The 21649-nt window shown below is 37.8% G+C and overlaps 1 protein-coding gene across 1 annotated transcript; it reads right to left on the bottom strand.

Moving 5' to 3' along the window:
- Window positions 1-17750: 17750 nt before the first annotated feature.
- CITED2 (Cbp/p300 interacting transactivator with Glu/Asp rich carboxy-terminal domain 2) lies at window positions 17751-21091 on the bottom strand. The gene is made up of 2 exons (XM_074309681.1): window positions 19953-21091; window positions 17751-19392 (listed from the first exon to the last, which is right to left on the bottom strand). The coding sequence occupies exon 2, from the start codon at window positions 19382-19384 to the stop codon at window positions 18644-18646; it is 741 nt and encodes a 246-aa protein (XP_074165782.1). The 5' UTR covers window positions 19385-19392; window positions 19953-21091; the 3' UTR covers window positions 17751-18643.
- Between the last annotated feature and the right edge of the window lie 558 nt (window positions 21092-21649).

The raw sequence follows: 21649 nt of genomic DNA, 5'->3' as shown, positions 1-21649 counted from the left end.
TCTATTTATTTATTTGTCTTTTCCTCCCACAGAGACAGATAAACTAGTGTTCTCTAGATAAAGGAGACATCACTTCTGAAAGTTTTTAGAAATGATCTAAAGGAAACTTATAGAATGGGAAACTAAGTGGTGCAGCAGATAGAACACCAGGCCCAGAGTCAGGAAGACCTGAGTTCAATATGACCTCAGACACTTAATAGCTGTGTAAGATTCTAGGCAAATCATTGAACCTTCTTTGCCTCACTTGTAAAATGAGGTGGCTAAGGAAATGGAAAACCACTTTTTCTCAAGAAAACCCCAAATTGGATCACAAATAATTGGACATGAACAAACCAATATATGTAGACAGAAATAGGAGAGAGGAAATAGGACCTAAGTCATCCTTTGATACTCTTCAGTCATGAGAAATAGGAACTAATATCAACCTTGAAAGCACTTGGTCTTTTGCTGAAATCTTGCATTATAACTCCATAACCTCTGTGTTTTGATAAATGCCTGCTGTATAAGGTAATCAGATTATCTTTTTGCCACTGGTTTGAACCATCTCTCTCTCCTTCTTCAAAAATCTGAGGAAATCTGAGTCATCAAGACTGAGTTTAAATAGGGTCTCAAACACTTCTTAGCTGTGTAACTCTGGCTATAGTTTTGAGTGGATACAGATATGAGTGGATGATTCAGATATCCTGAGTCAGGAGGAATTTTTCTGGGAGCCTCAGATGCCAGAACAACAGATGCTACATCCAACTCTTGTAAGTAAATACAAAATTTTTCCCTTCCCAGGAACTATTAACAACTCACTCACCATTGGACACTCATTAAAATTTAGAGGGACATAACCCCTTTCCTTTGGAACTTGACTTCTGCTCTTCCTGAAAGCTAGATGGTACCATAAATAGAGCAATGGAGTCCAAAAGACCTGAATTCAAATTCTGCCTTAATCACCAGCTGTGTGACTCCAGGCAAATCTCTTAGCTTCTCTCTGCTTCAGTTTCTTTATCTGTGAAATGCAGATGATGACAGTACTTAGCCATGAGAGAGTGTGGAGGTGGGGGAAAGTAGTTCCCAGAAGAAGGATCTTATAGCTACAAGATCCTCAGAGGTGATTGTTTAGAACTAGCTGATGGAGTGGTCTGTCTGAGGATTCCATGAATATACTAGGAAGAGGAAAGTGACATGTAGATAAGAAAAGGAGAAAGAGAATAATTTAGAAAGGGGGTACAGGTATTACCAAGAAGAGGAGCATTCATTCTAGCAAATGAAAATATGGCTTCTTGTTATTTGTTTTTTCAAGCCAGGTATAGAAGAAGTATTAGTACTTTTACTTAGGATAGATGAAAATGTAATCCACTATTGGATTTACTTTAAGGCCTATTTTGTAGAATTTTAGTAGGGACTCATTTTTTGACTAGATTGGCATAGGAGACCAAACAATTATGTAGTTGACATATTTTTTGCATGACTTCAGTAAAACTAGCCATGATCAACCTGGCTCTGGCTGACAGACCACCATGAGCAACTCAGAGGTTGGTGAGTTTTTCTAAAATGGATCAATTTGTGATATCCTTCATGCATTTTCTTATTGAATATCCTTTTCCTGTTTTGGTTAAGTAAGTCTCTTGTTAACTGCTGAATGGCCTGTGAATAACTATTTTCATTTCAATATTGAACCTAAAGTATCAGAGAACTGAAGTGAGTTATGTCTAGTTCTAAACAACTCCTCAGTTGTAGCTTTGTTCTAGATTAGTTCTTCAAAGGCTTTTCATTGTCAAGGCTAGATCTCAGGGTTGAAATAGAAACTGTGAGGAGTTTATCTTTATTGTAGAAAGCACCCTAATACCTCCTTTACCTGTGCTAGTTTGGGCGTCCTGTACTGACAAGAAAAAGAAATTGGAAAAGAATTCCATGGGTCATGAGAATATATAAAGACTTAGGTCTCATTATTAACAGTTTTCCTGGGTTAATGCCACTAAAACAATAAGAAGCAAACAAACAAACACAAAAACTTCATTTCCATTAATTTTGCAAAAAAAGCATTAGGCTGAAAAAATTCTATGTGCCACCATTAATAAATATTTATTGTACAATGATTATGTACCTAGCATTATGCTATACATAGCTAGTTGGGCAGAGATATTATTTTTCTTTTAAGATATACCATCAAAGAACTTTCAATCTCACTGGGAAAACAGCTTACATGAAATAGTTATCAAATACTGCAAGGCAACATTTGAGTAAGTGCCAAATGAACAATACAGACAATAAGTGCTATAAGATGTCAGAATCAGGGAGATCAATGTTGCCTGGAGTAGCCCTGTGAGGAAATCATTCTTTGTCAGTTCGAGCATTAGAGTGGATAGTGTTGCTGCTGCTTAAATAGCAGAATTCACTGAGTTCTTAGTCCTGAAATGCCAATGACATAACTTTAAATGCATAGTAGAAAAATATTTTGTGCTTAATAGGCATGAAGGGAAAAAACCCTGGAGCCAGCGCAATACCATCTACTGTTTGGTGCCTTAGTAGGCTTTTGCTGCCTACTAAAATGCAAGGGTCTAAGTTAGGGAAAGGAAAAACAGCTTCTGTCTTAAAGAGCTTACTTTTACTGAGCTCTAAATATGGAAAAGATGTAGCTCTTCTTGAACAGAGGCAGAATAATAAACTGAACTCTAGAAACCCAGGCAGGAAAAGAAATTGGACACCATCAATTCTCTTCCTTCAGAGTTTTGGTCTCCTCCTTCTGCTGACTTTAGAGGTAAATGTGGCAACCTGATTCTGAATATGAATCCATCATTTATACATTACATGATGTTAAGTATCTTCAATTATCTCTCTGAGACTCAGTGTCTTTACTTGTAAAATGTGAATACATATACATAAAAGCTATATGGTATAGTGGACAGGATGATGAACGCAGAATCAGGAAGACTTGAGTTAAAATCCTGCCTGAAGTCACTAGTTGTACAACTTTGGACAAGTTACTTAATATCTTTCTGCCTCATTTTCCTCATCTTGAAAAAAATGTGGATAATAAAATACCAGCTCATTAGGTTGTTGCAAGGACCAAATGGGATAATATATATAAAGCACTATGCAAATCTTAAAGCACTACATAAAAGCTAGTTATTAAGCATTTGAATATATACAAATATATACAATGTACATATAATAATGTATATGTAATTATATATGCACACATGTTATTTGTATAGATGTGTTTCTGTTCCATATATGTGCAACTATGTATAATATACAATAATTAAAATATATAATGTTATACACACACATATGTATGATGGGAGTCCTAAAAATTGTAATGAAATTTTATAGCTTCATATAACTATGAAAATTGGATATGGATATGGATTTGGACTACATCTATCATTTCATTGATGTAAGGAAACTCCTCTACCAATGCAATTTAATATTTTTCTGGAATTTATAGCCTGCTTTTTCCACTAAATCCTCCATAGATTTTGAGGCCTCGGGCAAAAGTTTCAGAAAGATTTTCTTTGCCTTTTTGATTGTAAAGTAGACAGTCCTTTTCTTTCAATGCAAGAACTATTTAAGTAATATCTGTGCCTATTGACAGGAAGTAGTTGACAAAAGCTATTGTTCTTCTGTCTCTATTTTGCTTGTTCTCCATTGTCAGAAAATACTATTACCAAACTGAATAACTGATCTTTAGTTAATGAGCATAGCTTATAAATTTACAGGGTTTGGTGGGGGTATGGTCCCTACATTCAAATGCCTTTTTAAAAAACAGAGTCTAAGAAATCTATAATTATTATAAGTATTCAATGACTTGAGATATAGAGGGGATAAGGAAATAGGAAAGGTGGGGTTTAATTGAAGAAGAAAGGGAGGTTTGGGAGGAGAATAATTAGACAAGATTTGAATATATTGTAGCTATTTAATGAGAATAACATGAGAAGCAAACTAAATGACCAGTAATAGGCAATTTGTTAAATAAATGGTGGAACCTTAATGTAATGGATTATTGTAATGCAATTAAGACTCAGAAATGTGAATAATATAAAGAAATCAAAAAAAGATCTTTATGAAAGAATCCAAAGGGTATATATATATATACATATATATATACCAGAAGAGAGCACTAAGTAGGACTGTATAAGAGGAAAAATGAATGAGAATAAAATATTTTTTTAGAAAGTATTCTAATGGAGAATGAAAAGTTTTTATGATATTTTGTGTTTTGAAACCAATTATTTAACACTGGTTTAGCTAGGCTGGATGTATACTTTGTGAGGATTCCATGGGACAAAAGGTGCTGCAGTAGCAATGCCAGCATATTTTGGCTATTTAATATTCCATTTTCTTTAAATATACAAAAGCCTATCATTAACTAACCAGAGAGGTTATGTATCAAATGTTCTTTGTCCTTTTCTTTCAGTGACAGACATACTATTTCTCTCTCTAAGAATGCTATGGTACCCTAAGAGAGGACTTATTAAACTTTTTCCATTGGTGACCCCTTTTCACCCAAGAAATTTTTACATGACCCTGGACATATAGGTATATAAAATAAGTTTACAAATCAAATATTTACTGATAATAAATCATAAGTAGCAAGATTCCATTTGAAATCATAACCTACATTTTGAGAAGCTGGGTCCTAAGTGATGTATAGAATCTCTGTCTCTGTGCTTGAGCACCTGTTAGTTGTGTCCCTCCAATTTGTTAGGTCAATAACTAATAGCCTGGTTCCATTTTATCACTTAACATCCATTGGCTCTTATAAAAGGATATTTACTTAACAAATATACACAAATTTTCATTAGATCCTCAATGGCACACTGAGAGAAGATTAAGCTCATAACTTAATTCAGCTTCTAAATACTTAAGTCCCACTAAATTTACATCCAGAGGTAGCATCCCTGCCTGATTAGTTTTTGGCTCACTGGATTGGAATCCCTCAAATCAGTCCTTATTCCTTTGGTCACGGATGCTGTGCTGGGTGAAAAGCAGGACTTTGGAATGATGGATATCAAAGAACCCTTTGGACCTTTCAAACTCACAGAATTATAGACTTTATTCTCGTCAGTGTTCCCTATGCTTTCCCAAGAACACATAGGCAAAGAGAAAGAGGTTAAAGCTGACAGTTTTTTGAATGACTATAATGCCTTATCCTAATCATACAGTACTGTCCAGAACTAGTAATAGAGGGCTTATACATTCTCCAATTTCTCCAAATGACTTCCCTTACACATCATTGTGAATTCCTTGGAAACAGATTTCCCAGGTTCTTTCCTTGTGAAGAGTAATCATTCCAAAAGCTTATGCCCCATACCTCCATTCCCATTATGGTAATTAAATGTAAAATGTATACACTAAATAATATTACACTTGAGACTGTCTTGTAGTTTTCTTAATTTTTCTTTAATTCTTGCACAAAAATATATATTCCAATGCACATGTACAAACTTCCCATCCTATAAAACTACAGGGTTCCTACTGATTGGATAAGAAAGGAATATTTGCTAACTAGGTTTTAAATTATAGCCTGAGGTAGATGTAAAATATAATTCAAAAACATTAATATTAAAGAAATATTCAAAGCTGTGTGATATCTAGGAAATCTTCTAGATCCTTTATATTTGTATTGTATAAACAATCAACTTTTAAAGTCCCATTAATACATGACAAAATAACAATGTTATTATAACATAATTAAATAGAAAATATAAGGGGAACGTTTCAGTAAACTATACTGAACCATTTCCTAGAAGTTTCTCCCTTATCTATAATTTGTGAAAAGAAAAAAAGTAGGTCTGTTGCTATCCATGGCCAGTTGCAGGTTCTGGGATAGAACAGTAAAATGATCCCTAAGTTGTCTAGGTGTATCTTAACATAAAAGAGGGTAAATACATAGAATATGGTTGCATATGGATTGTCAAAATATATAGGTGTAATTCTAGTTTTAAATATCAAAGTAAATAGACGCTTTTATTCTATAAGCATATGGAAGAGAAAAATATTTCTTTAAGCATATTTACTGCTTAATTGGGTTTTTGGTTGGTGATGTTGATAGAGCTACTTGGGAAATAACGATATAGTCAAATCACTCATAGGCCTTCAGCTACATCTAGTGGCCAAAGACTGAATTTTGCAAATATTTTATACTGTTAATATAGTTTATCCCTTAATTAGCTCCTTAAGTTTTTTTCATAGTTAAGGAAAGAATAAACTCTAAAAACAATTTTAATTGCCTTGAGTTTTTTTTTTTACAGTAGCATTCCCAACAAAAGTGTGGATCTGCCAAGTCTATTGTGACACTTTATTCTCTTAGGGAGAGGAATTGGGAGCTTACATTTTATCATTCATTCATCATTAGCAAACACTTACTAAATGTCTACTATGTGCAGCAGGACACTTAGTATAATACTGTAGCTAGAAAATTTATCAGTGATGTCAGAAAGACCTAAATTCAAGTCCTGCCTCTGGCAGCATACGCTGTCTTTAGGCAAGGCTCTTAACCTCCAGGCTGTTAGGCTGTAAATTATGGAGAAAGATGCTAATTTGTATTGGCAGAGGAAGTTTCTTCACCAGGATTTACCTTTATCAATTAAGTCACAAGTCAGTCCAGAAAAACATATTTCAGAGCACTGCATTAAGCCTAAGGTTGGGGCTTATTGTCTATTAAGGGGCTAAATGGGAAGGATTTTGGGGAAAAAAAAAACTAGATATATATGTGTGTGCCTAGTGCTCCTCAAGCAAAGCTTCTTATACTATGGGTTGTGTAACTGAATATGGGTATCATGAAAAATTTGACAACAGTTAAAGATATCAAATATTTTGCCAAGATTTAATTATTTATGTAAAAATAAACAAGTACATCCGTTCATTAGTATGCAAATTTGCATCCTTCTTTAATAAATGGTAAAGTTATATGTATAGCAGAGTTGTTTTAAAATAAATTTCTTGATGTTTTATTATCAGTAAATATTTGATTTGCACACCTATTTTATATACTTGTATACGGGGCTCATGTAAAAATTTCAGGGCAGCAAGGGAATCATGAATGGAAAACTTTTAAGAAGCCCTACTTTTAATCACTGGGAGAAACTTTCCAGCACCAGCTTACAAAATAATGTTTATCTACCTTCTGAACATATAAAATTGTAATTTGGCAAAGTTAATTGTGAGAAGATTTATTAATGAGAAAGAAAATAAAAGAGAACTTAAAAAGAAGAGGTGACAGAATGCCACAACTGAACCTGGGTATGTAATTGCCCTTAAAATATATTTCTTGAAACCATTAAATCTTAGGTATAATGGAGAGTTAGTGAACACAGATTAGTGGAAAAGACCTTGGGCTAGGACCCTGGAGAACTGGATTCTAGTTCCAGATGTACTAAGTAACAGCTGTGTAGCAAGTCACTGTATCTCTCTGAGTATCAGTTTCTTAACCTAAAAAGCAGACAGCATGAAACAAGGGCAAGAATATTGGCTTTGGAGGAAAGTCAACCTCCAAAATTTTCCCCATCTATAAGATGAAAAAGTTGAACCAGATAATCTCTATGCAAAACTAGATGATCCTACTTTCTTTCACCGAAGTGCTTTGAGAAAAGGTTTTTTTTGTTTTGTTTTTGTTAATTTTAAAGTTTTATTATCATTAGAGGCAATGTAGTAGTGGGGCTTTGGAGCTGAGAAGTCCTAGGTTTTAAGTGTTTCTCTAACACTGGCCATGCAACTCTGGGCACATCACTTAAACTTTTAGAGAACTTTATTTTTATTTTATTTTTAAATTTTTCTGAAAACTTTTTTTTAAATTAAATTTTTAATCAGGAGTAAGTAGGTGGCATAATGGATAGAGTCAGGAAGACTCATCTGCCTGAGTTGAAATCTAATTTCAGATACTTATTAGCTCTTGGTTCCCAAGCAAGTCCCTTAACCTTGTTTGCCTCAGTTTCCACATCTGTCAAATGATATGGAGAAGGAAATGGCAAATCACTCTAATATTTTTGCCAAGAAAATCCCAAATGGGTTTACAAAGAATCAGACAGGATTGAAAAAAGAACTGAACAACAACAGCTTCTAGGTCAGAGATGGGAAACATATGGTCAACAGTCCTAAGTGAGGCCTGAACTGGATTAAAATAGAATTGGGAAATATCCAACAAAATAAACAATAATGCAATAAAACATAGATAACTGCATTTTAAAGTTGTCAGTGTGCCACTGCAAGGATCCTTATGTATGGATCAATGGCCTAATTTCTATTTGACTGCTCTAGTTAAGGCTCTAAGATTCTTAAATTACAGAGAAGATAGCTGTTTGTTTATCTTGGAGTTCTCTGTATCAATGACATCACAGGTCCAATCTTTATCCTTTAATTCTCATATATTTAATTGTTCATCTCTTTGGCTATTGTTTTGGAAACATTGTTGAGGGGGAAGGGGACACATTCTAGCAAACTGAGATATTTCTTCAATAAAGTCTTTATTATCCATTTTATCAAAGGGCCTTATTCATGAAGATAATTGAAAATGTTGGATAAGATATTCATCTGGGTTGTAGGATCATAGGCTCAGAAATTGCAAGATGGAAGAGAGCTGGAGCTTCTGTGTGGCAAGGTAGATAAAATACTTTGAGAATCAGAATGGACATAAGTTTAAATTCCACTTCTGATACATACTGGTAGTATGATCCTGGGCAAATCACTTAACCTCCCAGTGTCTTCGGCAGCTCTCAAAGACACAGCTTCTTAAATGGTTTTGTTTTTTAAATTTTGGGGTTTTTTTTCTCTGTCAGGATTATTTGAGGCAGCTAGTAGTGCAATGGATAGAGTGCTGAGCCAGGAGTGAGAAAGAAAAAAATCAAGTCTGACCTCAGATACCTTAACTTCTGTGTGACTTAGGGCACATCATTTAACCTCTTCAAATATAGGACAGGTTAATAGTAGCACCCACTTTAAAGGTTGTTGTGAGGATCAAATGAGATAATATTTGTAAAGAGGGTTTAACACAATTTCTGGCACATAGAGAGGGCAATGGCAAACCACTCTAGTATCTCTGCCCAAAAAACTCCAAATGAGGTCATGAAGAATTAGACATGATTGAACCACAACACTTATTAACTACATGACTCTGGGTCTACTCTCTCTTTATTTCACTCTTCTCATTTGTAAAATGATAGGGTTGAACTTGATGGTCTGAAAGGTCCTTTCAACTCTAAATCTATGCTCTTAGGACTACAAATACAGTGAGCTTTCCAGTGTATCATAGTGCTTCCTAGCTTTGCTCTACAGAAACTGTAGGAATTTGTGTTATAGTGGCAGTGCAGCTGAGACTTGAAATGATCTCTCCTATGAGAAATATAACATGCCATGACAGTTAGATAGCATTTATTAAGCCAGGAACTATACTAAGTTCTGGGAATACAGAAAGAGGCAAAAATAGTTCCTGCTCTCAGAGTTCACACTCTAATGGAAGGTAATAGTTAAATAATTAGGTACCTATGAGATATACAGAATAAATCTCTTTGCTGTGCTATCCAGAACTTACAACTCTGCCAGTGGTCTATCTTTCCCCAAAGGTGACCCAGCTAATGACATGATAGTCAGGTGGCTGGAACACCAGAGGTATGTAGACTATAAAGCTAGATACCTACAAACATACACATACACATACATAAGTAGCTCAGCTCTGAAATGTGTTTAATTTAGCTATGGAAGGCAAAGGGGAAGGGAACCTAATTTTAATGAAGAAATATCAAACAATGGTACTCCATCTCCACACAGCAGCAACAATAAAAAGAAATGGACTTATATTTGCACTAAGAAGGCTTGTTAGGGAAAGTATTAGCTTCATTCTATCGATGAGGTTACTAAATGTCAAAGAAATTAAATGGTATGCATAAGGTTAAACAATTAATTAGAAGAGGATATGAGACTATATCCCAGGTCTTCAGATTGCTACTCCTCTGTTCTCTGGGTTACAATCAAATAAAAGCCAATTTTTTATTTTCTGTAAAGGACAAAAAAGAGAAAGTGGGTTCTTATTACTACAAGAAAGCTTAGTTAGATTGAGTGGAACAGACTATGAGGTAAACTCCTATTGTTGAATAACATGAATATAAAAGAATAAAGTTTTCTTATAGGTTATAGGATCGAAAAATTTAAAGAACACTTTGGATCATCTAGTTCAAACTCTTCCTTTTTATGTATAGGGAAACTGAGATCTAGAAAAGTTATTCAAGTCCAAAGTTATTCAAGTGCTAAGTGATGTGACAGAGCTGGGATTTGAACCCAGTGTCATCTCCTGCCCAAACAAATATTCTTTTCACTATCCCTTGGGTGCACCTCCAAAATATTTGTTCACTTTTATTAAAGACATCTTGGAAGCGCTGATGGATAGTGCAAAAAAAAATCCTTCAGTGAAATCAAGGGCAGAAGAATACTTGTTGAACCTTCTTGTCTATAGGGAAGGAATAATCAAAATAACAGGGCACCACCATTAACTCCCTCAGTAGACTATTCAGTTCTAGATGTTATATTTTAGGAAGGACATTGACAAACTGGAAGGCATCCTGTGGAAAATGACTAGAATGGTGAATCAAAACCCTACCTTTCTATGAAGGTAATATGAGGGAACTAAGGATTTCTAACTCTGGAAAGAGAAAAGTTGGGGGAAAGAAAAGAACATAAGCCCTGTCTTTAAATATATTAAGGGTTTTTTTTTTTTCTACTTGGCCTCACAGACTAGTATTAGGACCAATGGAAGATAGAAGGGAGACACATTTCTGCTTGACATAAGGAAAAACTTGCTAACTATTAGAGTTGATCAGAACTGGAATACACTAGATCAATAGACGTAAGTTTCCGCTCCTTTGAAGCCTTTATTTGAAACTTAGGTTATCATTTGAAAAGGATGCCATTAAGTGTATTCTTTAAGGGGTATGCTGCATCCAGCTTGGACTATTGAAATTTTCAGTGTGAGCATTTCTGCCTTGGAAATCAGCAATGCTTATAATTCAGGACTTAATTTATTGTGGTTTGTTTTTCTCCGTCTAGACTTAAGGAAGTGATGGAAAAAATGTTAATAATGCATATTAAAATTTAAAGTGTGTCATATTATATATTGTGGGCTGTTTGTTTATTTTATCCTAAAATAAAATCATCAAGAATAAAGAGAAGATGGTTTTTACATAGGAAAAAGCATAAGATGACAAAATTGGCAATGGAGAAAAAGTGAGTTTGTGTTAGACAACTTATTTACCAAAATTGTAAAAATAAAGAGTATAATTGACTATAGAGGTCTTCTAATTTAACTCTCGTTTTTCATATGAAGTTACTAAGACCAAGAGAGGTTAAATGACTTGTTCAAAGTCCAGAAACTTACGTTTAATACTTTACTGCACCAGGAAATGGTGCATTTGAAGGTCCTCATTACTTAGTACTCATATTACTCACATAGTAACAGAGTTGGGAATAGGATTTAGAAGATTTAAATTCTATCCCCTACTCTGTTACTATGTTTTGTTTGCAAGTCCTTTTCTTCCTCTGGGTCTTAGTTTCTTTATCTGTAAGATGAGATGGTTGGGCATCTGAATTCTAAGTATTTTTCATCTTTTTTTTTTTTTTTTAATTTTTGAGGCAATCAGGGTTTAAGTGACTTGCCCAGGTCATAAATCAATTAAGTGTCTAAAGATGGATTTAAATTCAGGTACTCTCAACTCCAGGGAATGCTCCATTCACTGTACCGTTCTACTACCTAGCTGCCCCCTTTTCTCTTTCTTTTCCTCCCTCCCTTCCTGCCTTCTTTCCCTCCTTGCTTCCTTTTCTCCCTTCACTCTTCTTTTCTTTCTTCCTTTCTTCCTTCTTTCTTTCCTTCCTCCCTCCATCCTTGAGTACCTCTTTCTTTTTCTTCCTTCTTTCCTTTCTCCCTCCCTTCCTTCTTCTATCTTCCTTTTCTCCCTTCTCCCTTCTTTTCTTCCTTCCTCCCTCCCTTTCTTTCTTTCTTTTTCTTCTTTCTTTCCCTCTTTCCTTCTTCTCTCCCTCCCTTCCTTCTTTCTCTCTTTTCTTCCTTCCTTTTTTCCTTCCCTCTGTCCTTCCTAACTTCCTTCCTTTCTTTCTTCCTTCTTTCTTTTCTTTCTTTCCTTCTTTCTGCCTTCTCTTTTTCCTTCCCTCCCTCCCTTCCTCTGTCCCTCCTTTCCTCCTTCCTTTCTTCCCTCCTTCCTTCCTTTCTTCCCTCCTTCCTTCCTTCCTTCCCTCCTTCCCTCCTTCCCTTTTTCTTTCTTTCTTTCTTTCTTTCTTTCTTTCTTTCTTTCTTTCTTTCTTTCTTTCTTTCTTTCTTTCTTTCTTTCTTTCTTTCTTTCTTTCTTTCTTTCTTTCTTTCTTTCTTTCTTTCTTCTTTTCTCTTTCATCTCTAATAACCTATAGAATTCTATGAGATTTAAGACAGAGTTTCTAATAAGCAACAGAGAACTACAGGAAGAAGCTTCAATAGCTCTTTTAAACACTCAAGTTGACTTTAATAGTTTAAATACTCCTATCCAAAATGCATTTTAATTTAAACTTAGTCTGATTTCTTCTCTGTACCATAAAGGTCTCAAGAACTGATTTTAGTAATTTTTACTGGGCTCTCTAGATTTTTCCAAAGACCCTCCACCCCTTCATTTGCATATGTGTTGTAATGCTCACCTCGCTAACCTAGCTTTACCACATGCAGGCTTTGAAGCTGAATTCTCAAAAGCTTTGTTCTGAAGTCCAGAATACATTCACTAAACCATTCTCCTGCAGGGGAAAGAAAGAACAAGTTTTCAATGACTAACCACAATGGAGAAATCATGGAAAAATTCCAAGAATTCAGTAAACCTCTGCATTCACTACAATCTTACCCCTGTCTTACTAAATGTTGCCCAACCTAGTTAGGTTCAGCAAAAATGAAGCTAGGTATGATTTCAGTAGTTCTCTTCTATTTGCTTTGTTCTCTTAAAACATAGCTAGTCCATTGAATCCCAGTTTTAGAATAATAGAGGTCTAATTTAATAACAAAAAATATGTTTGTAGCAAATTTCCATACCTGTTTTGGGGGACTGGGTAGCTTTTTAATATTTGACAAATATTTGACAATATTTGACAAATATTCAACTATTAATATGTGCCTTCAATCAAAAACTGTTAGAGTTACAAAGGCCTTAAAGAAGTTATTGAATAGACAATTCATATTCTAGTCTACCCTCTTTGTTATACAGAAGGGCACTGGCGCTCAGAAATAGCTTGTCTGAAGTTCCACAACTAGTAAATGACAGAGCCAGGATTAGCATTTTGGACTCTAAGGTACAGTGGGAAATACTCTGGATTTGCTATTAGAAGATCTGGATGTGAACAACTCTTTTCATTTCTGGGTTCAGTTTCCTCATGTGCAAAATTGGGGGGGGGAGGAGAATGTCAAATTAAATGATCCCCAAGACTCATTCCAAGTCTATATAGATGATTCTGTGAATTTCAGCTCAATGTTTTTCTCACTGCACTTCATATCCTTCCCCCTTATCTCTTCACAAACTATGTTGCCCAACAGTCTCCTATTTCCTGGCACCACAATTTGAATTTTCCAAAACACCAGTTATTTTTCTCAGATTTTTAAAAATTGCATATATCCCTAGTGGAATTCTAAATGATTTGTATCAATGGCTCTTAGAATGTCTTTTACAAATAATTTGACATTTAAGTGGATGAATTTTTCCTCTTTTGTTATACTCCTATACCACTCTGAAATAGGAAACTATATCAAATGGCTAAGAAATAAAATATATAGTAGATAAAGCTTGATTACTTTTAAGCACACTGTAAAGACTTAGAAGGCAGACTACATCCCTTGTTGGAAAGCATTCCTCAGTTTTCCCTTCCAAATCAAATATTAGGGAAGGTTCCTGAACACATCTTTCCTTATTTTGTGGTAAAAAATAGGTCAAGTAATTCAAACCAGTCCGTTGCTATTATAATTCTGACATTGCCATTGTAGTTTCTCTTCTGAGAGGAAAAAAAGAAAAGAAAAACAGAACAGAGGATAATGGTGGTTCACTAGTTCAGTCATTCGATGTGCTAACTATTGTTCCCTGGGCTGAGGTTTAGCTTTTCCCCAGCACTGGAGCTCTGATTTTGATGATAGTGATACAGAACTGCAATGAATAAATACCATTTCTGAAACTATGTGTAACACCTCTTTTGTGTTAACAAAACAAAATCCTGGGAGAACATGTGAGGGCCTGAAGCAAAAGAAGGAGGAGAAGGAGGAGAAAGGAAGAAAGAAAGAGAAAGAAAAAGAAAAAAAAAAAAGAGTCCTATTCATTGAATTCTGAATTTTTTTTCTTTCTTTTTTGGGAGGGAGATTTTTATTCTTTCTTTTCCCTTCTTTTTGTTTGTATGTATTCAGACAATGTTATCTGCCAAGTTTATTTTAGAGTAAGTTTTACTGAATCAATTAGACAGCTACACTCCTGCTCATTAAAGATCCCATGGCACTTTACACAAGAGTAGAGTTAGTGGGCTTGGTCAAATTCCAACTTAGGGAATTGCATTCTGCATACCTAAATTCCCTTCTCCCAGTGTACCCTCCCCCATTCTATCCTGCCCTGAAATGAAGACATTCATATTTTTATTGAGAAGATACGGAGCAGTTGTCCAGCTCCACCAGGGTTGGCATTTCAGTTGTCCCTTATAACAAAGCTCCAGCATGGCAGAGTAGTCATGGGAAACACCCTTTCTTGCAGTTGTTCAAAGCATGGCAGCCATGGTGTCTTTTTTAAATAGCAAGAGACAAGTCAGAGTTTTTTGAACAGATCTTCTAGAGTGACCTTTGCTAAGCAAACCGACTCTTCCCTTTCATGAAGTATTTCTGTTCTAGATCCTTCTTAAGCCCCACTTGAAGGGTTTCAGTTCAAATACCTGACTTCTTCCTCATGACTGAAATCTGGTCATGTTAAGGTATATTAAGGGTCGATCTGTTCTTTAAATATTTCCTGCCTTTTTAAGCATATTCCACAAGGGGGCGAAAACACCTAATAGATTTCAGCACTGGGAAGTTTACATTTCAAAGCTGGCCACCCATAATAGATTAGTGGATTAATATTTTGCTCTAAAGGATCTGGCCTTTAATGTTGACATCAATTTATATCTATCCCAGGCTTTTACAGTAGTAAAAGTCATGGAGACCATAAACTTCACAATAGATGTCAGCCTTTTTTTCTATTTGTGCTCTGCAGCGCACCCCATAAACAGCACTGATTAGGTAACTGTTCTTAAAAGACCCATCCATAGCTATAACATCTTTATCAGCTTCAGCAAAGAGGCTGCCACTGGTGTTTTATCAGCCACAAGACAGTGATACCATTTTTATTAATGAGGCCCTATTTTTCTTACATGTGTTTATTATGCTGGGCTGTTGTTTATCATTGATCTCTCCTTGCAAATAAAGTGAAGACTGTCTATTTATGGACATGGTGGAAATGAACTAAAGATCTCCTAGAGCTTATTGGAACTTTTTGACAAACAGCCAAAGTATAGAGGTCAAGTTTCCCCATATGCTATAAGCAACTTAGTAGGAAGCAAGACCACAAAAGGTTTTTGCAAATGTCTGCCAGTAGCTGGGTAAACTAGGTCACTGTACAGGTTTCATTAATCAGGTTGTTCAAACAAGGAGTTATTTTTCTCTGCTTAAGAGCACTACAGATATCAAATAGAATCCAGTCAATTGTTGACTAGAGGATAGTTTTAATGAAAAAAAAAATTCATTCACGAGAGAGGAAAAATTAGCATTTTTACCAAAGAGAAATTTTGCTTTTAACCTAGTTCTTGTGTTTGATTTGCCTGCTCTGGCAAGAACAGACACAGAGATCTAATAATAGCCCTTTGCCATCTCTGCATCTATACATGCATGGTACCAGCATTCTCAGGAACAGGAGGAATTCAGTGATAGAGCAGGTGTTGTGACAATTCCCTGGCTTAGTAAATGGTGGGATAGGGGGAGGGGGTGGAGAATAGAAAAGGAAATTGTTTTTCTACTTTTCCCCATGCAAAAACAATGCTTCCAAAAGCTTTTTTTTTTTTTTTCCTGGCACAAGTGAAAAAGAACTAGACTACAGAAAAGGATTTGGATATTAATATGCATGCAAATATATTTTCCACTTGAGCCTCTGAAACAAACTTACTGTGAAAATGCTTAGCTTGGAAGATTTACTGCTGATTGCAGATGTAGTATTGACATGCTGGAGCGAAGGAAAACTTCAGTTTAACTAACTATTTATTAAAAGTAGAAAAATCTGGATCAGCAGATACTGATGACTTAAGGAGAGGGAGAATGGGACTTGAACATTTCAGAAAAGTCAAACAAAATGGGAAATGTAGAACTTGTTTTTTTAATGAGGAAGTGTCAACTATAAGAATAAAAAAATTCATTGGAATGTGCATCTAAACCTTATATACCTTTGGCTTTTAACCTAAGATGTCATGTAATAAATTATGTCCATACCTAGAATTGTAATTTGTTGGAGTTGATACAAATTATAAGTTAAATGGGTTTTGATGCTAGACACATTGTAATATAACACTTCACCAACACTTCTCATTTCTATCCCCACCCCCAAGCAGTCTTAAAAAGTTGACTTAGGGATTGAAGAATCTATCCTGTTAAACAGACTAAATCCTACTTTTAAATTATTACTGGTTTTCCTTAGCCTTTACCACTTTCTACAAGGTTAAGGAAAAATAAGTCTCCATCCTTTCATGAATTTAGGTGTGTTGATTTTATAAACACAAGGAAGTCATGGAAACAGTAAAGGGGAAACAAAGCAAAATTCCCACCAGCTGGGATAATTTGAGATAGTAACAATATTACCTTTTCCCCAATTTCCTTTTTACAAGGTAAAATCTGCCACCCATGTAATACGGTTATATTCTCCTTTCATTACAGACCTAAATAAAATTTCAATTACTTAGAACTCAAAACATAGTTTAGAAAAAATACCAATTGCTGAAAAAAGAAAAAAAAGGGGGGGCAGTTTAGGTTCAGTAATAGAATTTACTTCTGAATCCAACCTGGTTGAGTGAAAATGTCATTAGCAGAACAATGAAAAAAAAAATCCAAATCAAAAAGTGGAGGGTTTTGTTTTGTTTTGTTTTGTTTTTTGGCGAACAGATCTGAAATCCTTTTTGAAATGAGGCGACTCTATTTTTATGGAGAAAGCCTAGTCTTGGCACTATAGGGAAATACATTTATGCTATACCTTGCTCTATATCACTCCAAAGTCTTATTGATCAAACACCTAGATAAAGAGTTTAAAAATAAATACAAAGAGAAACCAGATTTAGGTGTGAACAAGTGTAAGGTTAAAATTTAATAAAACACCAAAGCTTAATTCTGGGTTACCTTTGAATGTGTTGGTAAATGGGGGAGGGGGAAGTTGCTCTGACAACTTTGCAGTTTGGAATTAACCCACACTAATGTTCCAATGATAACAATGTGGTGTGATGCCAGTTCTGGTTAAATCCTGCACCTCCCTTCCCCCCTCCCTCTCCCTTAAGCTCACCATGACCTGCATTGGTGCCGAGTAATTTCTCCTTTGGAATGTTTGTTCTCATCAACAGTTTATTGTTAAAGTGGTCCACTGGGGGGCTGGGGAGGGTGGGTTAGGGGGAGGAGATAGGAAGGAGGAGTGGGAGAGTGAAGGACCAACCAAAAAAATCCAAATAAAAACATCCCCACCCTTTGTAAATGACTTCTAGAAAAACTGAAATATTTCTTAACTTTTTATTGACATTGGCAAATTAAAATAGAATAAATTAACAAGTATTTTTTCAAAAAAATGTTTTGTACAAAAATACTGTCAAAATTTCCTAAAAAGCTTTCAACACAGTAGTATCTTTTTCATGTACTGAATAAACTATTAGCACAGTGTCAAAAATGTTGAAGACAGAAACAAAATAAAAATCTGTGAAATGTTGCCACTGACTACATTCCACACCATATTATTGTCTGTACATATGGGGGAGGGGGATGGGTAGCAGACTTTAAAGTAACAGTATTACTTTTCCTGATCCAGAATGGTTTGGCCCACATCTGTTTAAACTTCCAGTTTAGCATATTTTTAAAATTAGTCTGTACTCCAATGCATAGTTAAAAATGAAGCGAGATGGCAGCGTTTGTGCAGTAATATCTGCCCTTCAAAGTTCATGCAACCAACTAATGCAATTTTTCCTTCCACTCATAATTTGAATGCAGTTCAGTCATTTGAAACCATCTACAAAATCCACAAGATTAAGCAGTTTGCCAAGATTAATATCTAACAGTTGAGCACTGCAGAAATTAAGTGAGGAAATAAGGAGTAAAAACAACAGAAAAGACCGAGTTAGCTAGATATTACTACTACATAAGGGAGGTGAATGTCAAGGCTACAAAAAACAAAACAGAAAAACAAAAAACAAAAAAGTGGCAGCAATTTTCTTTTTAAACCAATTTGTACAAGTTTTATAGTTTACTCTGTTTTCCAAGTTCTCAAACCGTTCAAGACCTGAAAAGCGAGATACTGTGTCTAAGGGAATGTTTTTAATTCACACCAAAAAAGTCAGATCTGTTTCTTTTGTTGTTGTGGTTGTTGTTGTGGTGGTGGTGGTGGTTGTTTAAATTAAGTCAGCAGCTCACTCTGCTAGGCTGCTGTTTGCACACGAAGTCCGTCATAAAATCAAACTCGTTTTGTCCCAGCCAGAGTTCAGGCAGCTCCTTGATGCGGTCCAAACCCATTTCTATCACTAAGGACATGAGCACTTCCTCGTCTATGAAGTCAGTGTCTATGACATTGGGAGGCAGCATCGCAGCAGGGACGTGGGGAACCGAGGAAGGCATGTTGCTGCTGCTGTTGCTGCTGCTACCGCCGCTGTTGCCGCTGCTATTGCTGTGCTTTGGGTTGCAATCTCTGAAATGCTGGTTCGTCCCGTTCATCTGGTGGCTTGCTGGGTGCAAATCCGGCATATAGTGGTTGTGGGGATAAGGGTGATGGTTGAAATACTGATTGTTTAGCTTCTGCAGCTGCATGCTGGCCGGTAAGGAACCTCCCTGGCTAGCGACTGGGGGCCCCATGAACTGGGAGTTGTTAAATCTGGCCGTGGGGGGCATGGTGCTGGGGGGGTGCCCTCCATTCACAGTCCCTGGCCCCATCGCATGTCTGATCCCGCTAGTGGCATTCATATTCCCAGCGCCATAGTGTATATGCTCGCCCATTAAGGCATTGAAGGCGTGTTGTTGTTGTTGCTGGTGGTGGTGATGGGGGCTTGGAAACTGACCCATTCCCATCCGATGAGCAGGATGGTGATGCAGCCCGTTGGTGCCATCGGGGAATCGCCCGTGGTTCATGGCCATCATGTGGTCAGCCATTTCCAACCCTGAAAGTTTAAAAAAAAAAATGCAGAAAAGATATATAAATCCCCACCACACGTGTCTCCAGTTCGCACACCCCAGTCCCTCGCCTCCCTGTTTCTGCACCCAAACACAGCTCGCAGCCGCCCTCGGCACACAGAACCGAAGGGTTGCAGGTCCGCAGAGCAATCGCCTGCCGTCGCCTCTCCTGCCCCATCCGCCCCACTTAACTCCCGCAGACCTGCCACCCAGAAAAGTGCCCAACACTGCAGAAACCTTCTCTTTCCCTGCTGGTAAGCACGCCCAGTGGTGCCCCCCAAGTGTCCCCCCAATATGCACCAAACCGGGGAGGAGGGAGGCTAATCCCCCATAAAAACAAAACAAAAAGCAAAAACAGGGCAGTGGGGAGACGAGAGCCGACACCCCAGAGGAGGTTAATAAAGGAAGTCTCCTTGAGCCCAGCTACGAGAACTTTTAGAATGAAATCCACCATACCAAACCCATCCTGTTATTTCCCTTGCACAGGCTACCACTCTTCCTGAAGATAAACCCTGCAAGTTGCAGAAAATTCGCCGGCAACACTTACCTTCTCCGGTCTTTGCTCTTTCTGCTCGGAAGGTTGCTGGTAGAATCGCTCAGCTTAAAAACCGCCCAGCTGCATATAGAGTATTTTTCTGGTTTCCTCCGAGCTCGGTTACGTGATATTATTGCTGTCGTCCTGTTGTTGCTGTTGCTGTTCCTGCTGCTTCGCCTGAAGACCCAAGCTCCTTTCTCTTTTATTTCCCCCCTTCTCTTTCCTTCCCTTCCCTTACTCCTCAGCGAGGCTCATCGGCATTTGCCAACAATGAGCTATGTTTCTTACAGCTTTGGCCACAGTTAATATAGGATTTCAGGAAGGGAGGAGCAAAAGCCTCACAGGCAATCAAAACGAAAACCTGGAGTTCAGGCTGGCCCGGCGCAGACTCAACTGGAAGGGATCCAGGTAGTCCAGTCCCCTACTGCAGGGCGGCACGTGTGGGGGATGCTGCCTGCGGAGCGGTGCGCCCCGGCTGCAAAGGAAAGGGGGCTGCCCTTCTTTTCGCCCCCCCTCACCTGTACTCCCTTACCCCAAGCCTCCTTTTGCTCTCGCCCCTTTCGCATCAAGGGCAGAATAATGCACCCCGAGACTCCCAGCCGAGAAAACGGAGAGTCTGCCCCAGAGAGATAGCGAAGGGGAGGGCGCACCCAACCCTCCTAAGCACTTGGTGGGGGGCCGGGAGAGGAGAGGGGGTCTACAACTGTTACCACCTCAGACTCCACGACCTAGCTCTCTGCCACCTAGTAGCTCCGGAATGCCACCTACAGGCTAAAGAAGGGGGGAGTTAAGTCTCCGCTGCCCCCACCCTGCCTCCCTCCGGGATACAGTTCTGCAACCTTGCCCCCGCTCTCTCCTCCCTGGTTCTCTCAGTGGCTAGAAGAATGGCTGCGCTCCTCCGAGTGCCTTTGAAAGCGCCTGTCAGAAGAATGCCCACACCCCCAAGGAGCCTTTCCCGGGGCTTGCTTTGTGTTAACTGGGGAACTGTGTACTGGCTAGAGCTTTTTTTCTCCCCTTTTCTTTTCTTTTCTTTTCCCCCTATTTGCTTTCAAGGGCAGGGAGGTGGTGGAGTGGGGGAAGGGAGAGAAGGGGAAAAGCAGCAGCTGTTGCAGGTGGACCAACTGCGGCTAGGCAGGCTTGTAAACGGGGATCCGGCAGTTGGACTCCCCTCTCGCGCACAACCCGGGAGATCCGATCCGCGCTTTCAGTGTCACTCTCAGTTCCTCCCGTGGTACGTGTGCTTTTGCTAAGTTTGCGTTTGCTGCTCTTGGTAGCTTTGGCATCCGAGCTGAGGCGTCTCTGCTCTGTAAACAAACTCAGCGATCCTCGTCCCCAGATCCACCTTTTTGCACATACACAGTTTCTTCTGCTGTTGCCCTTGATCCGGGAGGTGGGGGTGTGTGCAAACTTGCACAGCCTCCCTCCAGGCTTTAGCCTGACGGTTTGGGGCTGATTTAGAAGCAAACGGGTTTGTAATTAAGAAATGCAAGGGCTGACTAACGCTGCAGTTGCTGGAAAAGGAAAACAAATAGATAACATGGTAATCGCTTTGTAAATAAAGTAGTTCTGGAGGTGGGCACGTAGCAGCACGTCCCATATCGCGCTGTGCTTATACAGACACTGTGCTAGGACTCTTCCTTTTCAGTGAAATTGTTAAGTGAGGCAATATGATAATAATAACCTTGTTCCGCAGAACGCTGCACAACTCG

Source organism: Sminthopsis crassicaudata, chromosome 4 (genome assembly GCF_048593235.1).
Source record: "Sminthopsis crassicaudata isolate SCR6 chromosome 4, ASM4859323v1, whole genome shotgun sequence".
Lineage (NCBI taxonomy): Eukaryota > Metazoa > Chordata > Mammalia > Dasyuromorphia > Dasyuridae > Sminthopsis > Sminthopsis crassicaudata.
Note: the sequence above shows the minus strand (reverse complement) of the source record. Positions and strands in the feature narration are given on the sequence as shown.

What these genes read in the sequence shown, in the direction of transcription:
- CITED2 (XM_074309681.1), bottom strand. Translation starts at nt 19,384, where the DNA reads ATGGCTGACCACATGATGGCCATGAACCACGGGCGATTCCCCGATGGC.